The 27,827-nt window shown below is 44.3% G+C and overlaps 1 protein-coding gene across 1 annotated transcript; it reads left to right on the forward strand.

Moving 5' to 3' along the window:
* The first annotated feature begins 172 nt into the window (after nucleotides 1–172).
* Nucleotides 173–27,827, forward strand: LOC149470709 (uncharacterized). Its single transcript, XM_089661619.1, has 7 exons — nucleotides 173–232; nucleotides 7,095–7,397; nucleotides 14,196–14,459; nucleotides 17,561–17,577; nucleotides 17,719–17,766; nucleotides 17,968–18,003; nucleotides 25,134–27,827. Exons 2-7 carry the CDS (start codon nucleotides 7,121–7,123, stop codon nucleotides 25,209–25,211), a joined length of 720 nt encoding a protein of 239 aa, XP_089517745.1. The 5' UTR covers nucleotides 173–232; nucleotides 7,095–7,120; the 3' UTR covers nucleotides 25,212–27,827.

Below are 27,827 nucleotides of genomic sequence, written 5' to 3' on the forward strand. Positions count from 1 at the left end.
TTTGAAACAAATTGCACATCTTGTAGTTAAAGTTCTGCACTATTTCAGTTCTTTATCTCAAGATAAGTAATTATACATCATAAAGTATGTGAGCTTGGACTATACGCTTCAATTCCCTGCGTGCCACCACACCTAGGAAAAAAAAGGTATTTTCTCTTCCTGCTGTTTTCCGACATGTGAGAGGAGAGAGCAAAGATCAAAGCTGCAGACCCTTGACAAAGCCACGAGCCAGGTAACGTCTCTATGAGGGATATGGAGGGGGGGGGGGGTATTTCGTTTTTGTTAAGGGATAGAAAAGCACAACCTAATCCAGAGCTGACTGATCTGCTTACAGTCTATCCCAGGGGTGGGCAAACTTTTTGACTTGAGGGCCGCAATGGGTTCATATATTGGACCCGGGGGCCGGACCCATAGTAATACATCCCCCATAGTAATTCATCCCCCATATAGTAATTCATCCCCCATAGTAATTCATCCCCCATATAGTAATTCATCCCCCATATAGTAATTCATCCCCCATAGTAATTCATCCCCCATAGTAATTCATCCCCCCATATAGTAATTCATCCCCCATAGTAATTCATCCCCCATAGTAATTCATCCCCCATATAGTAATTCATCCCCCATATAGTAATTCATCCCCCATATAGTAATTCATCCCCCATAGTAATTCATCCCCCATAGTAATTCATCCCCCATATAGTAATTCATCCCCCATAGTAATTCATCCCCCATATAGTAATTCATCCCCCATATAGTAATTCATCCCCCCATATAGTAATTCATCCCCCATAGTAATTCATCCCCCATATAGTAATTCATCCCCCATAGTAATTCATCCCCCCTATAGTAATTCATCCCCCCTATAGTAATTCATCCCCCATATAGTAATTCATCCCCCATATAGTAATTCATCCCCCATAGTAATTCATCCCCCATGTAGTAATTCATCCCCCCTATAGTAATTCATCCCCCATATAGTAATTCATCCCCCCTATAGTAATTCATCCCCCATATAGTAATTCATCCCCCCTATAGTAATTCATCCCCCATAGTAATTCATCCCCCATATAGTAATTCAACCCCCATATAGTAATTCATCCCCCATAGTAATTCATCCCCCATATAGTAATTCAACCCCCATAGTAATTCATCCTCCATATAGTAATTCATCCCCCATAGTAATTCATCCCCCATATAGTAATTCAACCCCCATAGTAATTCATCCTCCATATAGTAATTCATCCCCCATAGTAATTCATCCCCCATAGTAATTCATCCCCCATATAGTAATTCATCCCCCCTATAGTAATTCATTCCCCATATTGTGTCAATTCACTTACCTTTGCTCCGCGCGTTCCTCTCGCCGTGTTCCCGCGCCGTTCCGGTCTTCAGGGCGGACTGTGAGAGGATCCTAGCTCCCCTCACGTTCCTCACGCTGCCCGCCTACATCCTGACAGCCAATGTTTGCCACGCTCCGCGGGCCGGATTAAAAGGTCCGCCGGGCCGTAGTTTGCCCATTGCTGGTCTATCCAGTCTATCAATGTAAGGGTTATCCAGAATGGAAATGAAAACTGTCTTTAAACATGGCCTCCTACGTAGAGTATATCACGCTTGAGAGCCTCCAGTGTACAGCATGGGCAAGCTTTGCTGAGATACAACAGATCCCAGCATGCCCTCGGACTCAGTTTTTTAGTACATTAATTCCCTTTGTCCTGAGTTCTTCCCAACCATTCCTGGACTCTTGGTTCCACAACAGCCAATAGACTGAAGTTCGGTGTCTTTGAATGAAAATGTTATTTTCCTTTCCTGATAAGATTTACTTCAGTCCTTCGTCAGCCAGTGACACGTTCAAAATACTTTCTTATCTTTTATCGTAATAATTCTGCATTGGGAGATTTCAAATCATTAGAATTTATATTATGTTGGCCTGTAACTTGCAACAGAAATGCAGGAAATATGACAGTTTTAGAAAAATATGCACTAAAAACGTGAGAAAGCTGCAACAGAGTTGCAAAATGTTATTATTGAGCCCTAAGGCAATGTTATCTGAAGTTTAAGGTGATTCAACTCGAAACTGAAACTGTGTCTGAGAAGGCGCGTCCCCAGTGCTCAGAGGATTACAGTGACACCTTCTTCCTGCTCTACAATGTTTTCTAGCAAAATGGGTGGTTGAGCTGATTTTGAAGAAAACCTGAGTTTGTCAAAACAGAGATTGAATCAATGCTGGAGCTGACTAGATAAGACACCTTTTGTAGGATGAATACAGAGCTCTCACATTAAGTTAAGTGCAAGGGTCTTCAAACTTTGTAAACAAGGGGCCAGTTTACTGTCCTTCAGACTTTAGGGGGCCAGTGGGAGTAAAAAATGTCCTGATGTCAGAGGGAGTAAACAATGCCACATCTTCAGTGGGAGGAATAGTGCACACTCATTGGTGTCAGTAGGAGGAATAGTGCCCCATCATTGGTGTCAGTGGGAGGAATAGTGCCCCATCATTGGTGTCAGTGGGAGGAATAGTGCCCCATCATTGGTGTCAGTGGGAGGAATAGTGCCCCATCATTGGCGTCAGTAGGAGGAATTGTGCCCCATCATTGGTGTCAGTGGGAGGAATAGTGCCCCATCATTATTATCAGTAGGAGGAATAGTGCCCCATTATTGGTGTCAGTGGGAGGAATAGTGCCCCATCATTGCTGTCAGTGGGAGGAATAGTGCCCCATCATTGGTATCAGTGGTAGGAATAGTGACCTATTGATGTCAGTGGGAGGAATAGTGCCCCATCATTGGTGTCAGTGGGAGGAATAGTGCCCCATCATTGGTGTCAGTGGGAGGAATAGTGCCCCATCATTAGTATCAGTGGGAGGAATAGTGCCCCATCATTGGTGTCAGTGGGAGGAATAGTGTCCCATCATTGGTATCAGTGGGAGGAATAGTGCCCCATCATTGGTATCAGTGGGAGGAATAGTGTCCCATCATTGGTATCAGTGGGAGGAATAGTGCCCCATCATTGGTGTCAGTGGAAGGAATAGTGCCCCATCATTGGTATCAGTGGGAGGAATAGTGCCCCATCATTGGTATCAGTGGGAGGAATAGTGCCCCATCATTGGTGTCAGTGGGAGGAATAGTGCCCCATCATTGGTGTCAGTGAGAGGAATAGTGCCCCATCATTGGTATCAGTGGGAGGAATAGTGCCCCATCATTGGTGTCAGTGGGAGTAATAGTGCCCCAACATTGGTGTCAGTGGGAGGAATAGTGCCCCAACATTGGTGTCAGTGAGAGGAATAGTGCCCCATCATTGGTATCAGTGGGAGGAATAGTGCCCCATCATTGGTGTCAGTGGGAGTAATAGTGCCCCATCATTGGTGTCAGTGGGGGGAATAGTGCCCCGTCATTGGTGTCAGTGGGGGGAATAGTTACTACAATCCAACATAAGTTGTATTATGAAATCATGCAGTATTTTAGTAGTGAGACATTCATTCATGTTTCCGCTGTCATTGGGGTTCCCGCTGACAGCTGAATGGAAAAAGAATTGTCTGCATTTCCCAACAATTAAAAACATAAAAAAAGATGTGGAATCCCCCCTCCCATTCATACCAAGCCATTTGGTTTTGGTATGGATTTTGAGGGAAACCCCCACACCAAAATTTAAAAAAAATGATGTGGGGATCCCCTCAAAATCTATACCAGACCCTTATCCAAGCATGCAGCCTTGCAGGTCAGAAAAGAGGGGGGGACGAGTGAACGCCCGCCCTCCTGAACCATACCAGGCCACATGCCTGCAACATGGGGGGTGCTTGGGGGGCTCCCCCCCAAAGCACCTTGTCCCCATATTGATGGGGACAAAGGCCTCTTCCCCACAACCATGGCCTGTAGTTGTGAGGGTCTGAGGGCGGGGGGCTTATCGGAATCTGGAAGCCCCCTTTAACAAGGGGGCCCCAAGATTCCAAACCCCCCAAGTGAAGGAGTATGTGGTACATGGAGAAAGCCATAAAAGGGATCGGTTCCTGCAATTGCCCCCCTCCCCCCCCCCCGCCATGCTGATCACCTTCCCTGCCCACATTCGATTCACCCAGTTGCCTGGGCTCCCCTTCCTCGCACAGGAGGACTGATGGTACCCCCATATCCATGGACCTATATACAGGTGTATTGGGACTTATGGTGATATGAGGGTGCTGTCTTCATCCTAAATAAGAAGATTTATCCATATTGATGGACAATGACGTCTTATTGATGGCAGCTCCATTTTTTTGCTTTGTTTTCTTTCTCCTTGGCTTTATTGTGTTTACAATTTAACTCATTTTTTCGTTGACACATTTTGTATTGAGTGCAGGTGTATTATATACATATAGATAGGGCACTTGTCTCTATTGTGGGATGTTTAATATGAATCCATTGAAGATAATGAAGTGATTTTCAATTGAAATGATGGGAATTCAGCAAATAATTGTTATTTATCTAAATGCATTGGAAGCAAAAGGAAAAATCAGGGTGCAGGGCTAGAGATTGGGAACCTTTCAACTTGTTTTGACATGATGCCTGTGACAGTTAAACTGAATATTTTGCAAAATGTTTCTCATGTAAATCACTCTACTTATCCCCAAAAAGTGCACAAAGGAAACCTAGCTAATACAGACTGGGGGGGGGGGGGGAGCAGGGTGACCATTTAATGTCTGGTTGCAAGGGATGGATTAGGGAGTATCGCAGAGATTTTAAAGCAACATGGGATTGTTTTCCCAAAGATAGATCATTGTTAAGTAAATGTTGCCTAAACAGTCCTTGCGGTAATTAAATTTTAATTAAATCTGAGACTAATTTCAATATTTCGGAAATTTGGAATAATTCCAACCATAAGCATTTGAAAGTTGTATAGGGGAACCTTATGAGAATCACTTGTCACTGTGCCTTCCTATCCTTTCTATGTTCAGCAACTAGAGGGTTTAATAAATGTATCGGCACAAATATTGAGTATCAGATGACGCCATCATGTTTAAAGCCAAGATCAGCTCTGGCCAGGGGCGGACTGACCATTTGGGAAATCGGGCACTGCCCGAGGGCCCGGGGTCCGTAGAGTGCCATGAAGTGCCCCTGGTACCTTTCATAGGCTTTTTTGGGTGTGGTTCTAGTGTGGGCTAGGACACAGGGGCCCCATGATCCCCTATTGCCCAGGGGCCCCACGAGTTGTCAGTCCGCCCCTGGCTCTGGCTGTAATACTCACTTCCATTCCGATGATATCTCCTGTATGCCAGTTCCACTGGGCACTTACTGTGACCTCAAGGCATTGAGAACTCATCCCATGGGGAGTACATCATTAATCATTAAGCCATTCTGGACTTCCAAGAGAATGTCACAAAGAAAGATGACATGTCCATACATGGTGGTCTGCTTTGCAGCATGCAGGACCTGCTCATTAAAATAGAAACAAAAGAGTGAGGAGGACAGGGGATAAGAGTGTGGAGGACAGGGGATAAGAGTGTGGAGGACAGGGGATAAGAATGTGGAGGACAGGGGATAAGAGTGAGGAGGACAGGGGATAAGAGTGTGGAGGACAGGGGATAAGAGTGTGGAGGACAGGGGATAAGAGTGTGGAGGACAGGGGATAAGAGTGAGGAGGACAGGGGATAAGAGTGTGGAGGACAGGGGATAAGAGTGTGGAGGACAGGGGATAAGAGTGTGGAGGACAGGGGATAAGAGTGTGGAGGACAGGGGATAAGAGTGAGGAGGACAGGGGATAAGAGTGTGGAGGACAGGGGATAAGAGTGTGGAGGACAGGGGATAAGAGTGTGGAGGACAGGGGATAAGAGTGTGGAGGACAGGGGATAAGAGTGAGGAGGACAGGGGATAAGAGTGTGGAGGACAGGGGATAAGAGTGTGGAGGACAGGGGATAAGAGTGAGGAGGACAGGGGATAAGAGTGTGGAGGACAGGGGATAAGAGTGTGGAGGACAGGGGATAAGAGTGTGGAGGACAGGGGATAAGAGTGTGGAGGACAGGGGATAAGAGTGTGGAGGACAGGGGATAAGAGTGTGGAGGACAGGGGATAAGAGTGTGGAGGACAGGGGATAAGAGTGTGGAGGACAGGGGATAAGAGTGTGGAGGACAGGGGATAAGAGTGTGGAGGACAGGGGATAAGAGTGTGGAGGACAGGGGATAAGAGTGTGGAGGACAGGGGATAAGAGTGTGGAGGACAGGGGATAAGAGTGTGGAGGGCAGGGGATAAGAGTGTGGAGGACAGGGGATAAGAGTGTGGAGGACAGGGGATAAGAGTGTGGAGGACAGGGGATAAGAGTGTGGAGGACAGGGGATAAGAGTGAGGAGGACAGGGGATAAGAGTGTGGAGGACAGGGGATAAGAGTGTGGAGGACAGGGGATAAGAGTGTGGAGGACAGGGGATAAGAGTGTGGAGGACAGGGGATAAGAGTGAGGAGGACAGGGGATAAGAGTGTGGAGGACAGGGGATAAGAGTGTGGAGGACAGGGGATAAGAGTGAGGAGGACAGGGGATAAGAGTGTGGAGGACAGGGGATAAGAGTGTGGAGGACAGGGGATAAGAGTGTGGAGGACAGGGGATAAGAGTGTGGAGGACAGGGGATAAGAGTGTGGAGGACAGGGGATAAGAGTGTGGAGGACAGGGGATAAGAGTGTGGAGGACAGGGGATAAGAGTGTGGAGGACAGGGGATAAGAGTGTGGAGGACAGGGGATAAGAGTGTGGAGGACAGGGGATAAGAGTGTGGAGGACAGGGGATAAGAGTGTGGAGGACAGGGGATAAGAGTGTGGAGGACAGGGGATAAGAGTGTGGAGGACAGGGGATAAGAGTGTGGAGGACAGGGGATAAGAGTGTGGAGGACAGGGGATAAGAGTGTGGAGGACAGGGGATAAGAGTGTGGAGGACAGGGGATAAGAGTGTGGAGGGTGCTCCTGAGGGTGAGGGGGATCTGAAGTTGGCCATTAATCATCTCATTTGATTTGTGTTTCTATACCGTTTAATAAACCCTCCAAATCTTGCAGTAGCTTGGTGGACCATATCTTTCTTCTTTACCTCAAAATACAATTGTCATGACCAACTGTAATAACGTACCAATAACGTCACTTATTTGAAGCCCTTTTTTAGGAAACCAATAGGACAATGGTCCCTCGAAAACTCACGGTTGGGATTTTCTCTCGGGATGTACAGGACAATTACAAATGGCTGATTCATGTGCTTCAGCTAGACATTTTTCTGGATTTGGTACAATATACTTTTCCTGCATATATCAGTAATAATTTCCGATCCTTCATGGACGCTTTGGATCAGTGCACATTCGCCATCCTATATCATACCAAGAAAAGAGGCCGTCTGAACATTTCCGATGTCACTGATTCCCTCTATGATGAAGAACTGAAAGACTTGAAAGGTCACCTAGGTGAGAGATTTATTTTTTAAGGTTATGTTTACTCCTAAGTGAGCTAGAATGCAAACTGTGCCCATAGAATGAAAGAACTGTTTACACCAGGGGTGGGCAAACTTTTTGACTTGAGGGCCGCAATGGGTTCATATATTGGACCCGGGGGCCGGACCAAGAGTAGATAAATTATGTGTATGTGTCATCCATAGTAAGTATAGTAATATTCCCCCATAGTAAGCATAGTAATTAATCCCCCATATAGTAATTCATCCCCCATAGTAATTCATCCCCCCTATAGTAATTCATCCCCCATATAGTAATTCATCCCCCATATAGTAATTCATCCCCCCTATAGTAATTCATCCCCCATATAGTAATTCATCCCCCATATAGTAATTCATCCCCCATAGTAATTCATCCCCCATAGTAATTCATCCCCCATATAGTAATTCATTCCCCATATTAATTCATCCCCCATATAGTAATTCATCCCCCATAGTAATTCATCCCCCATATTAAGTCCCCCCTGTGTCAATTCACTTACCTTTGCTCCGCGCGTTCCTCTCGCCGTGTCCCGCGCCGTTCCGGTGTAGCATGAAAATCTGTCTCCTATGAGGATCTGTCCCCCTCGACGTATCTGCGCATGTGCCAGTTTCAGGCATTAGCAGCCGATCGGCGATCTCCGGCACATGCGCAGATACGTCGAGGGGGACAGATCCTCATAGGAGACAGATTTTTATGCTACACCGGTCTTCAGGGCGGACTGTGAGGGGAGCCTAGCTCCGCGGGCCGGATTAAAAGGTCCGCCGGGCCGTAGTTTGCCCATTGCTGGTTTACACCTTTAATTGCTTAAAGTGATTGTAAATCCTTCCATATACCCAGTGAAGTGACTGGCCTCAGGTGGTACACAGAGATGACACAAATCCTTCTACTTAAGGTGTACCTGTTTATCTGCCGTATTCTCTTCTCCACATCCATTCAAAGTGCTGGTTTTATAAAGCTTGTCGGAGAGTTCAGAAAAAAGGGGCAGAGAGCTGAAGTCAAACTCTGTAGAGCTCAGTGAGGGGAACTCTAAGAGTTGATTGGAGGGAAGGGACACATACAACTTCACACAGCACTCAGGAACAGAGCTGAGACTGTCAATCTGCTGGATGTCCCTCGCCTGTCACCATTTTTTTCTTGGTGTCAGGAAAGCTTGTCAGAAGTGATTCATGCTGATAGCAGAGGAACAAAGCAGCAAGCAAAAATTACATTTATTATACTATCATAATTTGTGTAAATATTTCACTAATTACACTTCTGGATTAAGACTAGTACACACCATGGGGGGTATGTTTAGTTCATATTCCATGTCTGAGGTTTACAACCACTTTAAATTAATAACATCAGCAATATTGATAAATATTGATAGTGTATTTGTCTCTTTTCTCCTGTTTGTTTGAGGATCACAGTCATCTACTGGCCTCCGGGCCCAGTTTCACACTTTCTTGATGACTTTTAGGCAAGGCTACCATAATTTAGGCGCCTGCCATCATCTTCGGTGCCTGTAACATCCCAGTCAATGTTCACACCCCCGCCACCTCTCAATTACTCAGCATAGCTTCCTCTATTAACTTAACACAATGGGCACAATCCACCACCCACTCCAATGGCAACACCCTCGACCTTGTATGCTCCCACCTACTGTATCCACTCCCTGTAACCTCTCTAACACCCCTTTTCCTCTCTCTGATCACAGCTTTATCAGCTTCACACTCTCCCTGTCTCCTTCCTCCCATGCCTCCTACCTCCATGTCTCCTACCTCCCTGCCTCCTTCCTCCCATGCCTCCAACCAGCAAACCATTACCTGTAGAAACCTCCACCACCTGAGCCCTGACCTTCTTCACTCTGCTACTGAGCACCTCTATGATAAAATTGCACCCTTGTCCTGCCCACAGCTGGCCACATCTGCCTACAACTATCTATCATCCTCCCTGTATGCCTCAGAGGCGACAGCGAGAGGGAGGCTGAGAGTGCTGGAGATTGGGCTGCTATGTGGCTTGTGGACAAGTCATGTCTGCCAGGAGGCACATCAGGAACCCAGAGGTGGATTATACCATTTCTGCTGGCTCTGTCCATGGTGGAGAGGTACCCTGAGCCATCCCTGTAATGCAGCTAGATGCCAGTGGTGGTGTTGAATCCTTCCCTGTAATGCTGTGAGAAGCCAATGGGGTTTTCCTGTTTCCATACCATGATCTCACTGATGGAAGTTTTCCCTACCTGTGGAAGAGCTGGATATATTATTAAGCGGATTTAATATGCGTTTCTGGTGAGTGCATTCATACAGCATTTCCTAGCATGGAGTCACTTTCACTCATCCATCACGGAGATTATTTGGACGTTTTTTGCTGTTTTTGCTGTTTTTACCTTGAATGATCATATTTTATATTGGACTGTTCACTACTGTCACTTTATATTTATTTACAAATATCACTTTCTCGTTGTCAAATTGCGAGACACTTATGGAATATTATAAACGTTAGCGCTAAATTCAAGTGCCTCACTTTGAATTTGTCACTATTGTCACTTTATTCTTTTATTCATTTAAGCAATAGTGCCTTGTTTTCATCATATTTTATAGAGCTGCATTTCACGTTTCTTTTCATATGTTTGAGGATATAAAGGTTTCATCCTTTTATGCCAGCTGCTTTATGTTCATCCGTGCGCTCGCTTGTTTTGCTTTTTCCACATTCTGTTTTAAACCTACTACAACACTCTCATCAAAACCCTCTCATCCAATCCTCGTCAACTCTTTTCTACCCTTAATTCCTTACTCCACCCCCCAATTTACTTATTGCACAAGAGATTGCCAGTCATTTCAAGAACAAGATTGACACAATTCATCATGAGATTCCAGTGTCAAGCTTCTTCCTCCAACCAACATATCAGACCCAACACCACACTCAACACTCTCCTCCTTCGACCCTGTTACCACCAAGGAAGCTACCAAACTCCTTTCCAAGGCCCACTTCACCACCTGTCTCCTGGACCCTGTCCCCTCATGATTATTGCAGCCTCCTTCCTGTTCTATCCTAAACTCTATAACCCACATCTTCAACCTCTAACTCTACATGGGCACCTCCCCGCTAAAGCATGCACTGGTTAACCCCATACTCAAAAACCCCTCGCTGGGCCCCACCTGTTTGAATAACTTAATAACTTAATACCCATCTCCCTGCTCCCGTTTGCCTCCAAGCTTCTTGACTGCCTTGCTCACAACCGTATGAACTGCTACCTCACCGACAACAACCTTCTTGATCCCCTACAGTCTGGCTTCCGCCCACAACATTCCACTGAAACTGCCCTACTAAAACTCACTAATGACCTACTAACTGCTAAAACCAATGGCCATTACTCCTTACTCATCCCAACCAACGGCCATTACTCCATACTCATCCCAACCAATGGCCATTACTCCTTACTCATACTCCTAGACCTTTGGAGGTGCATTTGACACAGTGAACCACCCGCTCCTCCTCAGTAAACTCCACTCCATAAGCCTCCATGACTCTGCTCTCTCCTGGTTCTCCTCTTACCTTTCTCGGTGCACTTTCAGCATCACATACAACTCCTCTCCCTCTTTCCGTTGGGGTACCTCAAGGTTCTGTCTTTGGATCCCTCCTTTTCTCTCTCTACACCTCTTCCCTGGGACAATTGATAACCTCCCACGGCTTCCAATACCACCTCTATGCTGATGACACCCATATCTATCTCTCCACTCCCCATGTATCAAAAATCTACTAAGCGACATATCAGCATGGATGTCACACCCCTACCTTAAACTTAATCTTTCCAAAACTGAGTTTGTAATATTCCACCCCCCCCCCCCCCAAACCCCACTCAGGACTTTACCATTAAGATCAACAGCACAACCATTGGTCCTTCCCCTCATGCCAGGGTGCTAGGCGTAATCCTAGACTCTGACCTCTCCTTTGGGCCCCACATCCACTCACTGGCTAAATCCTGCCACCTCAACCTCCGGAACATTTCTACAATCCGCCCCTTCCTGACAAATGACACCGCAAAACAACTTATCCACTCCTTGGTTTTATCCCGCGATAACGTGTCCTGTACACGAAACGCGTCAGTGAGGTGCCCCCTATTTGGTTTGCTACACCGCATGGCCTGTTAAAGAGGGCCAGCAGCCATTTTGGAATTCCTCTGTGTAAGTGTAATTTACTATTCATGTGCATTTCTACCATTAAAGAATACTACACTATCAGAGGCTTTGTCTGGGGCTACTTTTTTGCATTGGAGCCCCCCCCCACCCTTTTTTAAGGTGTTTCCTGACTCTTGCCTAACTGATGTCTGGTATCTTGGATGATCCCCCTGGTGGCTGTCATTGGCATTTCTTGAGTCTGTCTTTGGATTCATGATGTATGACACCTTGTGGCTGCTACACAGATGACCACTACCACTTCAAGTGTTCCAGATCCAGAGAACCAGGAGTGGGTCTTATTTACTCCATGCGCAAGCACTTCTGCTATCTGGTTAGTGTAATCTACACTTATTTCCACCATCACAGGAGTCACAGATATTCTGCTCAACAAGTTTTATTGACTTTCTCACATCAGTCACGCTCATTTTGCACTTTAAGTTGATTGACTTCATACATTCATTTATGTGTCAATTCGCTGTCAATTTCACTCTTATTTATTTAGTTTTTATATATTTTTTTACCTTGATCCATCTATTTAATGGCTCCCCCAGTCTTAGTCCGTAGGGTTCAATATTGAGTTGGCCCCGCCCTTTCCACCTATAACAGCTTCAACTCTTCTGAGAAGACCATCCACAAGGTTTAGGAGGGTGTCTATGGGAAGGTTGGACCATTCTTCCAGAAGCACATTTGTCAGGTCAGGCACTGATGTCGGGGGAGGAGGCCTGGCTCACAGTCTCCACTTTAATTCATCCCAAAGGTGTTCTATGGGGTTGAGGTCAGGACTCTGTGCAGGACAGTCAAGTTCCTCCACCCCAAACTCACTCATCCTTATCTTTATGGACCTTTCTTTGTGCACTGGTGGGCAGTCATGTTGGAACAGGAAGGGGCCATTCCCAAACTCTTTCCACAAAGTTGAGAGCATGAAATTGTCCAAAATGTTCCATTAAGAGTTCCCTTCACTGGAACTAGGGGGCTAAGCCCAACCCCCGAAAAACAACCCCACACCATAATCCCCCCTCCACCAAACTTTACAGTTGGCACAATGCAGTCAGGCAAGTACCATTCTCCTGCCAACCTCCAACACCAGATACGTCCATCGGATTTCTAGACAGAGAAGCATGATTTGTCACTCCAGAGAACACATCTCCACTACTCCAGAGTCCAGTGGTGGCATGCTTTACACCACGGTATCTGACGCTTTGCATTGCACTTGGTGATGGAAGGCTTGGATGCAGCTGCTCGGTCATGGAAACCCATTCCATGAAGCTCTCTACGCACTGTTGTTGGGCTCATCTGAAGGCCACACCCAGTTTGGAGGTCTTTAGCAATTGACTCTGCAGACAGTTGGTGACTTCTGCGCACTGTGCAATTCAGCATGTGCTGACCCTGCCCTGTCATGGTGGCTGAGTTGCTCTTGTTCCCAGTGGCTTCCACTTTGTTATAATCCCACTAACAGTTGAGCGTGGAATATTTAGTAGCCAGGAAATGTCACGGATGGACTTATTGCCCAGGTGGCCACCTATCACGGGACCACGCTTGGAGTCACTGAGCTCCTGAGAGCGACCCATTCTTTCACCAATGTTTGTAGAAACCATCTGCATGCCTAGGGGCTTGATTGTATCCACCTGTGTGCATGGAGGGGATGGGAACACCTGAATATAATGATTTGGAGGACTGGCCCAATACTTTTGGCAATATAGTGTATATGTATATGTGAAAGGGATCTAAACTTACCTGTAGGTTACCAACCCAAAAACAAATACGAAGTGTAAACAAATAGAAACACGTAGTCTAGGGTGGACTCTCAGAAAACAATCAAAGATACAAATATATAACATACCAGATACACAAAAATGAGATGGCCATCAATGCTGCTCAGTTTATGTGGAGATACAGAAAGAAAAACCATGTCACTTCTGTCTGGGATATAGTTTTAACAATGACTGGAAGTCCAACTGGAATACTTTATAAAGAGACTTCCCTTTACTATATCTATCATGTCATACTGATTTAAAAAGCATTACTCTCCTATTATATCTATCATTATGTGATCGTCTGATGGCACTTGAGGATTTGGATTTTCCTGATTGGTTTGAAGCTGCATAGAATATGTCCTCTTAATTGGTTTTCAATTGGCCTCCCCACAGCCCGGATAGATGTGACGGCCAGCCTTCATGTGCTTGTTTCTTGTCCACTCTTTGTTAATCACCTGTAATCTGTATGTATAATATATACGGAAATATGAGGTCCTGAAGAAGCCGTTTCTGACCACAAAACGCATTGAGAGTGTAACCTATGACATTACTGTTTTGATGAACAAAAAAGTTTCCGCTGTGAATCTGTTCATATGATTGCACTGTTCATAAGTTCATATGATTCTTATTGATATAAACTTTTGGTGTTTTATATATTTATATCTTTGATTGTTTATCAAGAGGCCACCCTATCCTACCCATTTCTGTGTGTTTCTACTTTGCTGACATGAGATAACCACGCTTTTTGGAAAACCTATAGCATTCTGGGAATCCTTTATTATGTATTATTTATTTAAAAAATGTACAAGTATAAAATGTAAGGATTTAAGAATATTAAGCAGTGCTACTGTTACCTTCTTTAGGAAGAAATGTTGTTGTGGTGGTGGATGACGTGGATGACAGTAGTGAGGGGATCAAGAGGAGAATATTGGCTGAACAGCCCCTCATTAAGGATTGCGCACGTGATCTTATTCTCATAAGTGAGTCGGAGAAGCAAGCTGCAGGTTTGACCGGATCTGATCCAAGGTGGCGTCCGCCTTCCATTTCTCAAGATGCCTATGGCTCCATAGAGAACAAAATACATAAAATAGAGCAATTTATGGAAGAAGCTTTGGGTATCAATTCAGGTAAAAAAAACATCCAATATCTGGTAGTTGCACTTGACAAAAAACAAAAACATAATAATGGAAGGTGTCTATACATAGGTACTGTAGCTGTGTGCATCAATGGTGGTTTTGACTCTTTTGACTTTACTTGAAGCAGCTCACATCACTTTAAATGATCTTTGATGCCCAAGGCCGGTATGAAAGGATCCCGATTATGGAGCACTGTGATAGGCTTCATAGTGCTGACATCATTGGAAGCTTGTCTATCCAGCTCCGGATCATTGGCAATTGACCATAAGCTATTAGTGACAGCTCAGTCACACTTTTGAAGACGGCAATGGAGTGCACCCCAGAACAAGATGGAAGCTGGGTATAAAGACCCACCAATGCTGCCACTGCATATATGTATATTGTTGTGGCAAGGAGGTAAATTCAGCATTGCAATGAGGTAGCCAGAGACCAGCAGGAGAGGCTCCCAATTGTGGAGCACTGTGATAGGCTTCACAGTGCTGACATCATTGGCAGGTTATCCTACCAGTTTCCTAATCATTGGTAGTTGACTGTAAGCTGTTAGTGATACAATTGGAGTAAACCCAAGAACAAAATGGCAGCTGGGCATTAAGACCCACAAACCCTGAAACTGCATATAAGTGGGCAGCACAGTGACTAAATGGTTAGCACTTTTGCCTGGCAGTACCAGGGTTGTTGGTTCAAATCCCAGCCACAGCACCACCTGCCTGGAGTTTGCATGTTCTCCCTGTGCCTGTGTGGGTTTCCTCCAGGTATTCCAGTTTCCTCCCACACTAAAAAGACATGCTGGGAGGTTAATTGGCTCCTGTCTAAATTGTCCCTAGTATGTGTATGTATGAATGTGAGGTAGGGACCTTAGATTGTACACCCCTTGAGGGTTAGGGACTGATGTGAATGTACAATATATATGTAAAGCACTACATAACTTGACAGCGCTATATAAGTACAATAAATAATAATATGTGTATTGTTGTGACAAGGAGGTAAATTCAGCAATGCACCGAGATAGTCATAGATACTAGCCATGGATAGTTCACCATAACTAATGTACTTGTTATTAGTTGAAGTTGCAACATTTTATATTAATATTTACCACACAATTAATTGGAATTATCATCCACACCTCCATATTGAGAGAGATCCAGCAGCCTGGGTAAATGCAACAATGTTGTGTCTGTCGGCCAAAAAAGGGTCATGGGCAAAAATCACAAAGTTATGATGATGCCAAAATGATCTATTTTTTAAACTCACCAGCAGGATGACACACAGCCCATGAGTTTGAGGGTTTACAATAAAAACAAATGAAAAATCAGCAAATATTTTCATTCTCTGTTTTCTTGTTTGTGAATTACAAAGATCACTATTTTGGACTCCAAGGAACTAAGCCCCTAAACTAGTCTGGTGACATCAGTATATTCTTCCTCTTAGTACTCCATCCAGGGTGTCTAAGGAGTTCCCTGGTAGACGTCAGCTGCCTAACCTGAACCATTGATCTCCAACAACCAGATGCAGTAAAAAGATACCCAATGACCAATAGCCAGTGCCTGTTATCCAGACTATTTTCAGAAATAAAATACTTATGGAAATATTACAGAAATGTTAACCCCCCCCCCCACACACACACACACACACACACACACTAGCTGAAGTTGGACTTTAATGCACAATTGAATAGTAGTATATAAAAGTACACACTCACCGGCCACTTTATTAGGTCCACCTGTTCAATGTCTTGGCAACACAAATTGCTAATCAGCCAATCACTTGGCAGCAACTCAATGTATTTAGGCATCTAGACGTGGTGAAGACGACTTGCTGAAGTTCAAAACAAGCATCAGAATGGGGAAGAAAGGTGATCTTAGTGACTTTGAACGTGGAATGGTTGTTGGTGCCAGACGGGCTGGTCTGAGTATTTAAAAAAAGTGCTGATCTACTGGGATTTTTATGCACAACCATCTGTAGGGTTTACAGAGAATGGTCCAAAAAAGAAAAAATATCCAGTGAGCGGCAGTTGTGTGGAGGAAAATGCCTTGTTGATGTCAGAGGAAAATGAACAGACTGGTTCTAGATGACAGAACGGCAACAATAGCTCAAATAAGCACTCGTTACAACCAAGGTATACAGAACACCATCTCTGAACACACAACACATCCAACTATGAAGCAGATGGGCTACAGCAGCAGAAGATCACACCGGGTGCCACTCCTGTCACCTAAGAACAGGAAATGAAGGCTACAATTTGCACAGGCTCAGCAACATTGGACAACAGAAGATTGGAAAAACGTTGCCTGGTCTGATGTGTCTGGATTTCAGCTGCAAAATTTGGATGGCAGGATCAGAATTTGGAGTAAACAACATGAAAGCATGGATCCATCCTGCCTTGTATCAATGGTTCAGGCTGGTGGTGGTGGTGTCATGGTGTGGGGGATCCATCCTGCCTTGTATCAATGGTTCAGGCTGGTGGTGGTGGTGTCATGGTGTGGTGGATCCATCCTGCCTTGTATCAACGGTTCAGGCTGGTGGTGGTGTCATGGTGTGGTGGATCCATCCTGCCTTGTATCAATGGTTCAGGCTGGTGGTGGTGGTGTCATGGTGTGGTGGATCCATCCTGCCTTGTATCAATGGTTCAGGGTTGGTGGTGTCATGGTGTGGTGGATCCATCCTGCCTTGTATCAACGGTTCAGGCTGGTGGTGGTGGTGTCATGGTGTGGGGGATCCATCCTGCCTTGTATCAACGATTCAGGCTGGTGGTGGTGGTGTCATGGTGTGGGGGATCCATCCTGCCTTGTATCAACGGTTCAGGCTGGTGGTGGTGGTGTCATGGTGTGGGGGATCCATCCTGCCTTGTATCAATGGTTCATCCGGCAGCCGACAAATCTGCAGCAACTTCATGATGCCATCATGTCAATATGGACCAAAATCTCTGAAGAATGTTCCCAACACCTTGAAGAATGAAGGCAAAAGGGGGTCCAACCCGGGACTAGCAAGGTGGACCTAATAAAGTGGGCGGTGTATTTTTATGTATTTCTATAAACCATTGTTTGTTGGCTTTACTTCTCAAATACTTTTTTTTTCTTTCTTTTTTATTCTAGCAAAACGAGCAGATGAGGTAAGAAACATCCCAATATTCTTCTCAGTGATTTACATCGGAGTTCCCCAATGGGGACCTAATTGTATACTGGAGGTTTAGGCACTGACACTATTATAGTTCATGAGATTTATATTTTCGTTTTCTCTCCTTTCACTGAAGATGAGCTCTCTCCTTGGAGGTAAAATGCAAGTTCCCGAAAAAAATAAGGTAAGTGATAGGAGACTCTGCGACAATGATTCAGAAGTTTGGCTGCCAATACATTATATATATATATACTGGCAGAAACCCAAATGTACCAGAGAACTCTCACAGAATGTTCATATTTTTCTGAGTATTGTTTGTGTCTGTAATATTATTGTCTCTATTTTTACTATCATTAAATCACTAATAATAATTTTATTCATTTAGGAGCCAAACATAAAGCCAAAGAAAAGCAGCCGCAAGGTAAGTCAGATACCTTCAGGCTTATTGTCACAGTAATCAAACAAAACTTAAATATAAAAAATGACGTGATAAATCATACAATCAAAATTCATATATACTGTGAAAAAAAATATTATAGAAAATTATTATTATATATAATGCTGCAGTTCATAAAGTGAAAAACACCTTAAATAATAAATAGTCAATAATACAGCGCAAACAATCATTTTACATTTAAAAAATCAAAAGTCCCAAAGAAACAGTGTTCAGGGAAAACATATTCTGTTATATCCAAACTGGAAGTGTTCTGTAAATGGTGTCACCCCCACAGTGCTCCACAATCACCACCTAATACACTCCACACTCAGCAGATTCCTTGGACTCCCAGCTCATACGGCATAGGAGGCAAGAAGGATTAAACTGGTGAAGTGTGTCCTCAGGTGTGGCCAGACCCCAGACTCCATATACAGTTGCAAGAAAAAGTATGTGAACCCCTTGGGATTACATGGGGTTTTGCATGAATTGGGCATAAAATGTACTCTGAACGTCATCTAAGTCACAACAATAGAAGAACACAGTCTGCTGAACATAATACTACACAAGCATTAGATGTTGCCATGGTTTAATTGCATATAACATGTAAACATTCACAGTGCAGGGAGGAAAAAGTATGTGAACCTTTGGACTTAATAACTGGTTGACCCTCCTTTGGCAGCAATAACCTCAACCAAACGTTTCCTGTAGTTGCAGATCAGACCTGCACAACGATCTGGAGTCATTTTGGACCACTCCTCTTCACAAAACTGTTTCAGTGTAGCAATATTCTTGGGATGTCTGGTGTGAATCGCTCTCTTAAGGTCATGCCACAGCATTTCAATGGGGTTGAGGTCAGGACTCTGACTGGGCCACTCCAGAAGGCGTATTCTGTGCTGTTGCAGCCATTGTTTTGTTGAATTACTTGTATGCTTTGGGTCATTGTCCTGTTGCATCACCCATCCTCTGCGGAGCTTCAGTTGGCGGACAGATGGTCGTACGTTTTCCTGCAAAATGTCTTGATAAACTCTGGAATTCATTTTCCCATCAATGACAACAATCCATCCAGGCCCTGAGGCAGCAAAGCAGCCCCAAACCATGATGCTCCCTCCGCCATGTTTCACAGTGGGGATGAGGTTTTGATGTTGGTGTGCTGTGCCTTTTTTTCTCCACACATAGTGTTGTGTGTTCTTCCCAAACAACTCAATCTTGGTTTCATCTGTCCGCAGTATATTCTGCCAGTAGTGCTGTGGAACATCCAGGTGCTCTTTTGCAAACTTCAAACGTGCTGCAATCTTCTTTTTGGACAGCAATGGCTTCCTCCGTGGTGTCCTCCCATGTACTCCATTCTTGTTTAATGTTTTCCTTATTGTAGATGTGTCAACAAAAATGTTAGCATGTGTCAGAGATTTCTGTAGGTCTTTAGCTGACACTCTGGGATTCTTCTTTACCTCATGCAGCATTCTGCGCTGTGCTCTTGCAGTCATTTTTACAGGACGACCACGCCTAGGGAGAGTAGCAACAGTGCTAAACTTTCTCCATTTGTAGACAGTCTGTCTTACCATGGACACATGAACATCAGGGCTCAAGGAGATACTTTTGTAACCCTTTCCAGCTTCATGCAAGTCAACAATTCTTGATCGTAGGTCTTCTGAGAGCTCTTTTCTGCGAGGCATGGTTCACATCAGACAGTGCTTCTTGAAACCAGTAAACCCAAAACAGGTGTCAGCAACACATCCAATATCATCACACTGATTGGAGTCAAGGTTGGCTCACTCCTGGCTCCAATTAGCTCTGGGAGAAGTCATTAAGCTAGGGCCTCACATACTTTTTCCTCCCTGCACTGTGAATGTTTAGATGTTATGTGCAATTAAACCATGGCAACATCTAATGTTTGTGTAGTATTATGTTCAGCAGACTGTGTTCTTCTATTGTTGTGACTTAGATGACGTTCAGAGCACATTTTATGCCCATTTCATGCAAAACTCCACGTAATCCCAAGGGGTTCACATACTTTTTCTTGCAACTGTACTTCTTCAAAACCTGAACATGATCCTCATGCATGCGGGAAAGTTGTAAAAACAAGAGAAACACTCACATGTGTTAAAAAATGTAAAGCTTTTTAAAACCAATGTTCCACAATTCCCATATCATTGGGCACAGAAAATGGCTCCAGAGTGCAGCACACAGCGTGAGCTCCACTCACCGGACGTGACGTCACAAAGGTTGGACCAAAACCAGAAATTACATTGACGCATTTCGCCCCTCCTCTGGGGCGTTATTAAAGACCTCCTCTTTCTCTGTGTTCTCTGCTCTCTCTCTCTCTCTTTACTTTCTGCTCTCTCTCTCACTACTCCCTGCTGTCTCCTTCTTTCACTCTCTCTGCACCCTTTACTGTCTCTCCTCTTTCTCCATCTTCTCTGCTGTCTCTCTCTCTCTCTCTCTCTCTCTCTCTCACTTTGCTCTCTACTGTCTCTCTCTCTCAGTACTCTCTGATGTCTCCCTCTCTCTTTCTCGTCTCTTGTTGCTCTCTGCTGTCTTTCTCTCTCAGTACTCTTTGCTCTCTCTCTCCCTCTCTCTCTGCTGTCTCGCTCTCTCTGTCTCTCTCTCTATCTATTTTTGCTCTCTGCTCTCTCTCTTTGCTGTCTACTTTCTCTCTCTGGGCTCTCTGCTGTTTCCCTCTCTCTGTCTCTCTCTCTTGGTACTCTCTGCTGTCTCACTCTCTTTTCTCTCTCTGTACTCTCTGCTGTCTCCCTCTATCTCTTTCTCTGTACTCTCTGCTGTCTCCCTCTATTTGTCTCTCTCTCTCTGTGTACTCTCTGCCATCTCTCTCCCTAGCTCAGTACTCTTGACTGTCTCCCTCGCTCTCTGTACTCTCTGCCGTCTCTCTTTGCTCTCTCTCTATCTCTCTCCTCCCTGCCGTCTCTCTCTCCTCTCTGTTGTCTCTCTCGGTGTATTCTCTGCTGTTTCTCTCTATCTCTCTGTATTGTCTGCCATATCTCTCCCTCTCGGTCATCTCTCTCTCTCTCTCTCTCTCTCTCTCTCTCTTTGCTCTCTGCTGTCTCTCTCTCTCCTTGCTCTCTCTCTCTCTTTGTCTCTCTCTCTCTGTACTCTCTGCTGTCTCTCTCCCTCTCTCTGTACTCTCTACCATCTCTCTCTCTCTGTGTACTCTCTTTACTCTCTACCATCTCTCTCTCTCCTCTCTGCCATTTCTCTGTCTCCTCTCTGTCGTCTCTCTCTCTCTGTACTCTCTGCTGTCTCTCTCTCTCTGTACTGTCTGCTGTTTATTTCTCTCTTGGTCATCTCCCTCGGTCTCTCTCTCTCTCTTTGTTCTCTGCTGTCTCTCTCTCTCTCTCTCCTTGCTCTCTGCTCTCTCTCTTTGCTACTATCTCTCTATATACTCCCTGCTCTCTCTCTCTCTCTCTCGCTCTCTGCTGTCTCTCTCCCTCTCTCTGTACTCTCTACCATCTCTCTCCTTCTCCCCCCTCTCTCTCTCCCTCTCCCCCTCCCCCTCCTCCCCCCCTCTCTCTCTCTCTGTGTTTTGTGCTCTTTATTATAGTTAATGTTCTGCTTGTGTTTGGTTTTCCACTTTACTTGACCTCATATACAGATGTAAACCCATCTCTTTTATCTGTAGATTCATGAAACAGAGTAGATAAAAAAAGTAACAAGGTTACTTTGTATCTTTTTATTTTCCGTCTGATCGATGTTTATAAACAATGTTACTTTGTATCTCTCTATCTCCTGTCTGATCGATGTTTACAAACAATGTTACTTTGTATCTCTCTATCTCCCATCTGATCGATGTTTATAAACAATGTTACTTTGTATCTCTCTATCTCCCGTCTGATCCATGTTTATAAACAATGTTACTTTGTATCTCTCAATCCACCGTCTGATCGATGTTTATAAACAATGTTACTTTGTATCTCTCCATCTCCCGTCTGATCGATGTTTATAAACAATGTTACTTTGTATCTCTCCATCTCCCGTCTGATCGATGTTTATAAACAATGTTACTTTGTATCTTTCTATCCCATCAAGACAATGTTATTGATGTTGGGCTGATTTACTAAAACTGGAGAGTGCAAAATCTGGGTCAGCTGTGCATGGCAGCCAATCAGCTTCTAACTTCAGCTTGTTCAATGAAGCTTTGACAAACAACCTGGATGCTGATTGGTTTCTATGCAGAGCCGCACTAGATTTGCACTCTCCAGTTTTAGTAAATCGGCGGTCCATTTTCTAACAGTAACGGCTTCTACTCCTCCCGCATTCACTCAGCAAATCCCGGCTGTGATTTTTCACCGTGGGGGAATTGCTGTCAGGTACAAAGGAGGATCAGCATAGTGGAGGAAGGAAAGGTATTACTACAGTAGTACACACATGTCCTGTACACTTTGATGACGTGTCTTCGTTTTGGTCTCTTTAATAATCCTCCATCAGCCTATTTAGTCATAGATAACATTAGTGAATTACAGGGAAGTGTGACAATATGAAATGGCCCAGAAATATATTCTACCTACAACCTACCTCATAACAAAAACAATGAAATTAATGGCATATGCCCTTACCCCCTCCCCCTCCAGAGGATTCCCCCGCCCCCCCTTCATGACCAGGCCATTGTTTGCATTACGGCACTGCATTATTTTAACTGGTCATGCAGCGCTGCACCCAAATGAAATTTACATCCTTTTTTCTCACAAATTGAGCTTTCTTTCGGTGATATTTGATTGCCTGTGCATTTTTTATTTTTTGCACTACAGGTGAAACTCGGAAAATGAGAATCTGGTGCAAACGTTCATTTATTTCAGTGATGCAACTTAAAATCTGAAACTAATATATGAGACTCATTCCATGCAAAGCAAGATAGTTCCAGCCGTGATTTGTCATCATTGTGATGATTATGGCTTACAGCTCATGAAAACCCCAAATCCACAATCTCAGAAAATGAGAATATTCCATGCAATCAATAAAACACGGATTGTACATAGAACAATATCGCACCTCTGAAAAGTAGAAGCTGCATATGTACTCAGTACTTGGTTTGGGCCCCTTTTGCAGCAATTAGTGCCTCAATGCGGCGTGGCATGGAAGCTATCAGCCTGTGGCACTGCTGAGGTGTTATGGAAGACCAGGATGCTTCAATAGCGGCCTTCAGCTCTTCTGCATTGTTCGGTCTCATGTCTCTCATCTTTCTCTTGGCAATGCCCCATAGATTCTCTATGGGGTTCAGGTCAGGTGAGTTTGCTGGCCAATCAAGCACAGTAATCCCATGGTCATTGAACCTGGTTTTGGTGCTTTTGGCAGTGTGGGCGGTGCCAAGTCCTGCTGCAAAATGAAGTCAGCATCCCCATAAAGCTTGTCTGCGGAAGGAAGCATGAAGTGCTCCAAAATCTCCTGGTAGACGGCTGCGGTGACCCTGGACTTAATGAAGCACAGTGGGCCAACACCAGCAGATGACATGGCTCCCCAAATCAACACAGACTGTGGAAACTTCACACTGGACTTCAAGCATCTTGCAGTGTGTGCCTCTCCATTCTTCCTCCATACTCGGGGTCCTTGGGCCTCTCCATTCTTCCTCCATACTCGGGGTCCTTGTGCCTCTCCATTCTTCCTCCATACTCGGGGTCCTTGGGCCTCTCCATTCTTCCTCCATACTCGGGGTCCTTGTGCCTCTCCATTCTTCCTCCATACTCGGGGTCCTTGGGCCTCTCCATTCTTCCTCCATACTCGGGGTCCTTGGGCCTCTCCATTCTTCCTCCATACTCGGGGTCCTTGGGCCTCTCCATTCTTCCTCCATACTCGGGGTCCTTGGGCCTCTCCATTCTTCCTCCATACTCGGGGTCCTTGGGCCTCTCCATTCTTCCTCCATACCCGGGGTCCTTGGGCCTCTCCATTCTTCCTCCATACTCGGGGTCCTTGGGCCTCTCCATTCTTCCTCCATACTCGGGGTCCTTGGTTTCCAAATGAGATGCAAAAGTTGCTCTCATCAGAAAAGAGGACTTTGGACAACTGAGCAACAGACCAGGTCTGTTTTTCTTTAGCCCAGGTAAGACGCTTCTGACGTTTTTTGTTGTTCAGGAGCGGCTTGACAAGAGGAATATGACATTTGAAGCCCATGTCCAGGATCCGTCTGTGTGTGGTGGCTCTTGATGCACTGACTCCAGCCTCAGTCCACTCCTTGTGAAAGTCCCCAACACTTTTGAATGGCCTTTTCCTGACAATCCTCTCCAGGCTGTGGTCATCCCTGCTGCTTGTGCACCTTTTTCCTCCACACTTTTCCCTTCCACATAACTTTCTATTAATGTGCTTTGATACAGCACTTTGGGAACATCCAACTTCTTCTGCAATTCCCTTTTGAGGCTTTCCCTCCTTATGGAGGGTGTCAGTGATGGTGTCAGGTCAGCAGTCTTTCCCATGATTGTGATTCCTGCTGAACCAGACTGAGAGACCATTTAAAGGCTCAGGAACCCTTTGCAGGTGTTATGGCTGAATGAGCTGATTAGAGTGGGACGCTTTGAGCCGAGAATATTCCATCTTTTTTTACAATATTCTCATTTTCTGAGATTGTGGATTTGGGGTTTTCATGAGCTGTAAGCCATAATCATCACAATGATGACAAATCACGGCTGGAACTATCTTGCTTTGCATGGAATGAGTCTCATATATTAGTTTCACCTTTTAAGTTGCTGAAATAAATGAACTTTTGCACCATATTCTAGTTTTTCGAGTTTCACCTGTATAAGAAAAATAAACCTGACAATTTTGATTAAAAAAAACTATTTTGGACTTTTTGCTATTAAACATGTTCAGTAAAAAAATTTAAAAAATCAAATTTCGTCATAAATTTAGACCAAAAAGTATTCTGCGACATGTCTTTGTTAAAAAAAATCTACTGATCGCTCGTGAAATGCTTTGGAGGATTCTGCAGACAAAAATAATAATAGGCACATTTTTTTTACCTGTAAAAAAATGTGCTTTTATTATTTTTGTCAAAAAGGTGAAGCTGTCCTTTAAGGCACACTTCTGGTATTTTTTTTTTTTAATGGTTTACATATTTTTGTTTGCTTTGCCTCAAAATAATTATTTTCAATTTGCTTTCCGTTTGTCTTTTACAGAAATGGTTGATCGTTGGAGGTCTCAGCGCCATCGGTGTGATTACTCTGATTATTGTTCTTTGCCTCACCCTAAAATAATGAAATGTCCGCAAGTAATCATCTGAAGAGGCACCAATGGGCCTTCGATGTTCATCTATAACCCCCAAACAGCCTCCCTGGAAGAGATAAAAGAGATCAGAAACCCAGAAATATGTAGTTTGGATGGAGACATTGCTCCTCTGCCATCCTAAGGTGGTTGATCACATGATAACTTGCCCGGCCGTCTCCCAGTTTAATCTTTCTGATCCTCCACCTCAACACAGGTCCAAGGACTCCGGGCTTCTGGTCTTGTGGCTAGCTACCATAGGATCGCAGAGCGGTGCTTTCTGTGGCCAGTATTAGGGGTCCAAGGTTATGTTATAATGGAGTTATGTTTATGGGGGTCCATTGTAACCACACCTATGCAGTTTGCTTTTTGTCTATGTTGCAGTGCTTTTCGCAGTTTGTTTTTCATTTTTCTACATGCATTTTTGATGCTTTTTTGACGTGTTTTTACTGCACTTTGTGTTTCGCTCAAGTCTTTTTTTTTTTTGTTAAAGTGGAATTTTTTGGGTTGCTGGGCAGAATAAAAATGCAAAACGCAGTAAAAACGTGCTATCAGCAGCTACTCCATTGAACTTTATGATAGCAAAAACGCTGCTTTTTGCGTTTAACCCCCCTGACGGTATTCCTGAGTGTCGCTCGGGGTAAAGTTTCAGCACCACAAGCGGTAACCCCCCCGAGTTACACTCGGGAATACACTGCAGCGTTGCTCCGGGATCTCCTCTTCACTTACCTTGTCCTGCGCTCCCGCGATGTCCCTCCTGCAGTGTCCCCGGCCATCTCTTCCAGCACATGCCGGCATCTGTCTTCCGTGTTCCGTACCCTGCAACGTCGGGACGTACGGGGGACGGAACGGCGGGAAATTTGAAAACTGTAAAAAGTGACATTCACTAAATTCACTAAAATCACATAGTATAACATTCCTGTATCAAACCATTTCACATACATTGTGTCCCGAGTGCTTTGTCCGGCGCCCTGCCTGCATTTTTACCGCCCTTTCTGCCTAGAAACTGAGAAACGTCCATGGCGTCCAAAAAGCGTCCCTTTAGGTCAGACGCGGTTTTAGAGCGGCTAGAGAACAGCGATAGTAAATCAGAACCACTTGCAGAATTGAGTGATAATGATTTGTGGAGGAAATTCCTCATCAGACACTGAAAACGATTCTGCGACTGAGCTCAGCGATGGGCCAACTTGGCGCTCTATTTCACTTTTCAGTGTTTTTGGTTTGATTATATTATTGAATTACATTTATTATTATTATATTATTATTTTTTATGAAAATTTGTTACATTATAATAATGTTAAATAGGGTAAATAGGGATGTGAAATAGGGTAGCCCATAGGGCTAGAATCTGTCACCGAAGACACAGATACTAGCAGGAGTACTAGACTCTTGTTCAGACAGATTTCAGGGAGTTATTCCTAAGAATTACAGGCCTACAATAAAAAAATACATATTTCCATGCAAAAAAATGTACCGCTTTGAGCACAGAAATATGGACATAATCAGACCGCTAGGGAGGCTACAAAAGTCCCCGCCCCTCTCCAAACACGCAGCAGCTCAAAAAAGAAGAGATGTGAACATAGGAAACCATGTTAAATGGACTGTAGTGCGTTTCTGCAAAAAGCGCTAAAAAACGCATCGGTGCGAACAGTCTTGATGAGGATCCTCATGGTACCGTTCATTAGGCCAATACATATCAAACAATGAGATTATTCTTTTTTTAGGGCTCGTTCACACTTGACTTTATTTCTAACTCTTGCCAAATGCTCCTATAGCGTTAGAAAGGCGTTTGGGAAGCGTTTTTAATGCTCCTAAAACGCTCCCCACATGCCCTATGCGCGGTTTTGAGGCATTTGACAAGCAAGCGTTAAAACCGCACCACAAACATCTATAATGATGTTAAATGGTATTAACGCTCCGCAAACGCCTCGCAACCGCGTCACAAACACCTGCTAGGCGTTTGAGGAGCAGCACCATAGACTTGAATGGGAGGCTTCAACTCCTCCTGACTGGACAAGAGGCATCAGTTTTGCCGCGACGCTAACGCTTCAGTGTGAACAGCACTGTGTGCTGCCATGTGCTGAATTTTCATAGGTGTTTGAGAAGCATTAAAAACACTTCTCAAACGCCTGTCTAATGCCTACTGGCAAAACTAGTGTGAACTGAGCCTTAACATAGTTAAATTGTGTTCCTTTTTTACTGTAAATCACAACAATTGCTGGAGATTGACTACTCAAGAGGCTGTAATATCCCCTCACCACCATACAGTCACCAGAGGAAGAATCAAAAAGAAAAAAAAAACATGAGAAGAGATTGTACTGTTTTGATTTTGAAAACCCTATAAGACAATAGGGAACATTTTTAAATAAAAAAATCAGAAACTGAAATGATTTGTTGCTGCAAAACTTATGAAGGTTTATAATTCATTGGGATTTGTTTTTAATTTAGGTTGTAATATTCATCTTCAGTCATGTAGGATTGCAAAGATACGTTTTATTCTGTGATAGATCATGCTTTGTACTTACTATTTCTGTAAAATACATTTACTGAACCTTTTTCTACATCCTTTTAATTACTGTGGATGATCTCAATAAACTTTTTCCAGCACA

Source organism: Staurois parvus, unplaced genomic scaffold (assembly GCF_062004578.1).
Source record: "Staurois parvus isolate SC_StPar_1 unplaced genomic scaffold, SC_StPar_1.0 ptg000034l, whole genome shotgun sequence".
NCBI lineage: Eukaryota > Metazoa > Chordata > Amphibia > Anura > Ranidae > Staurois > Staurois parvus.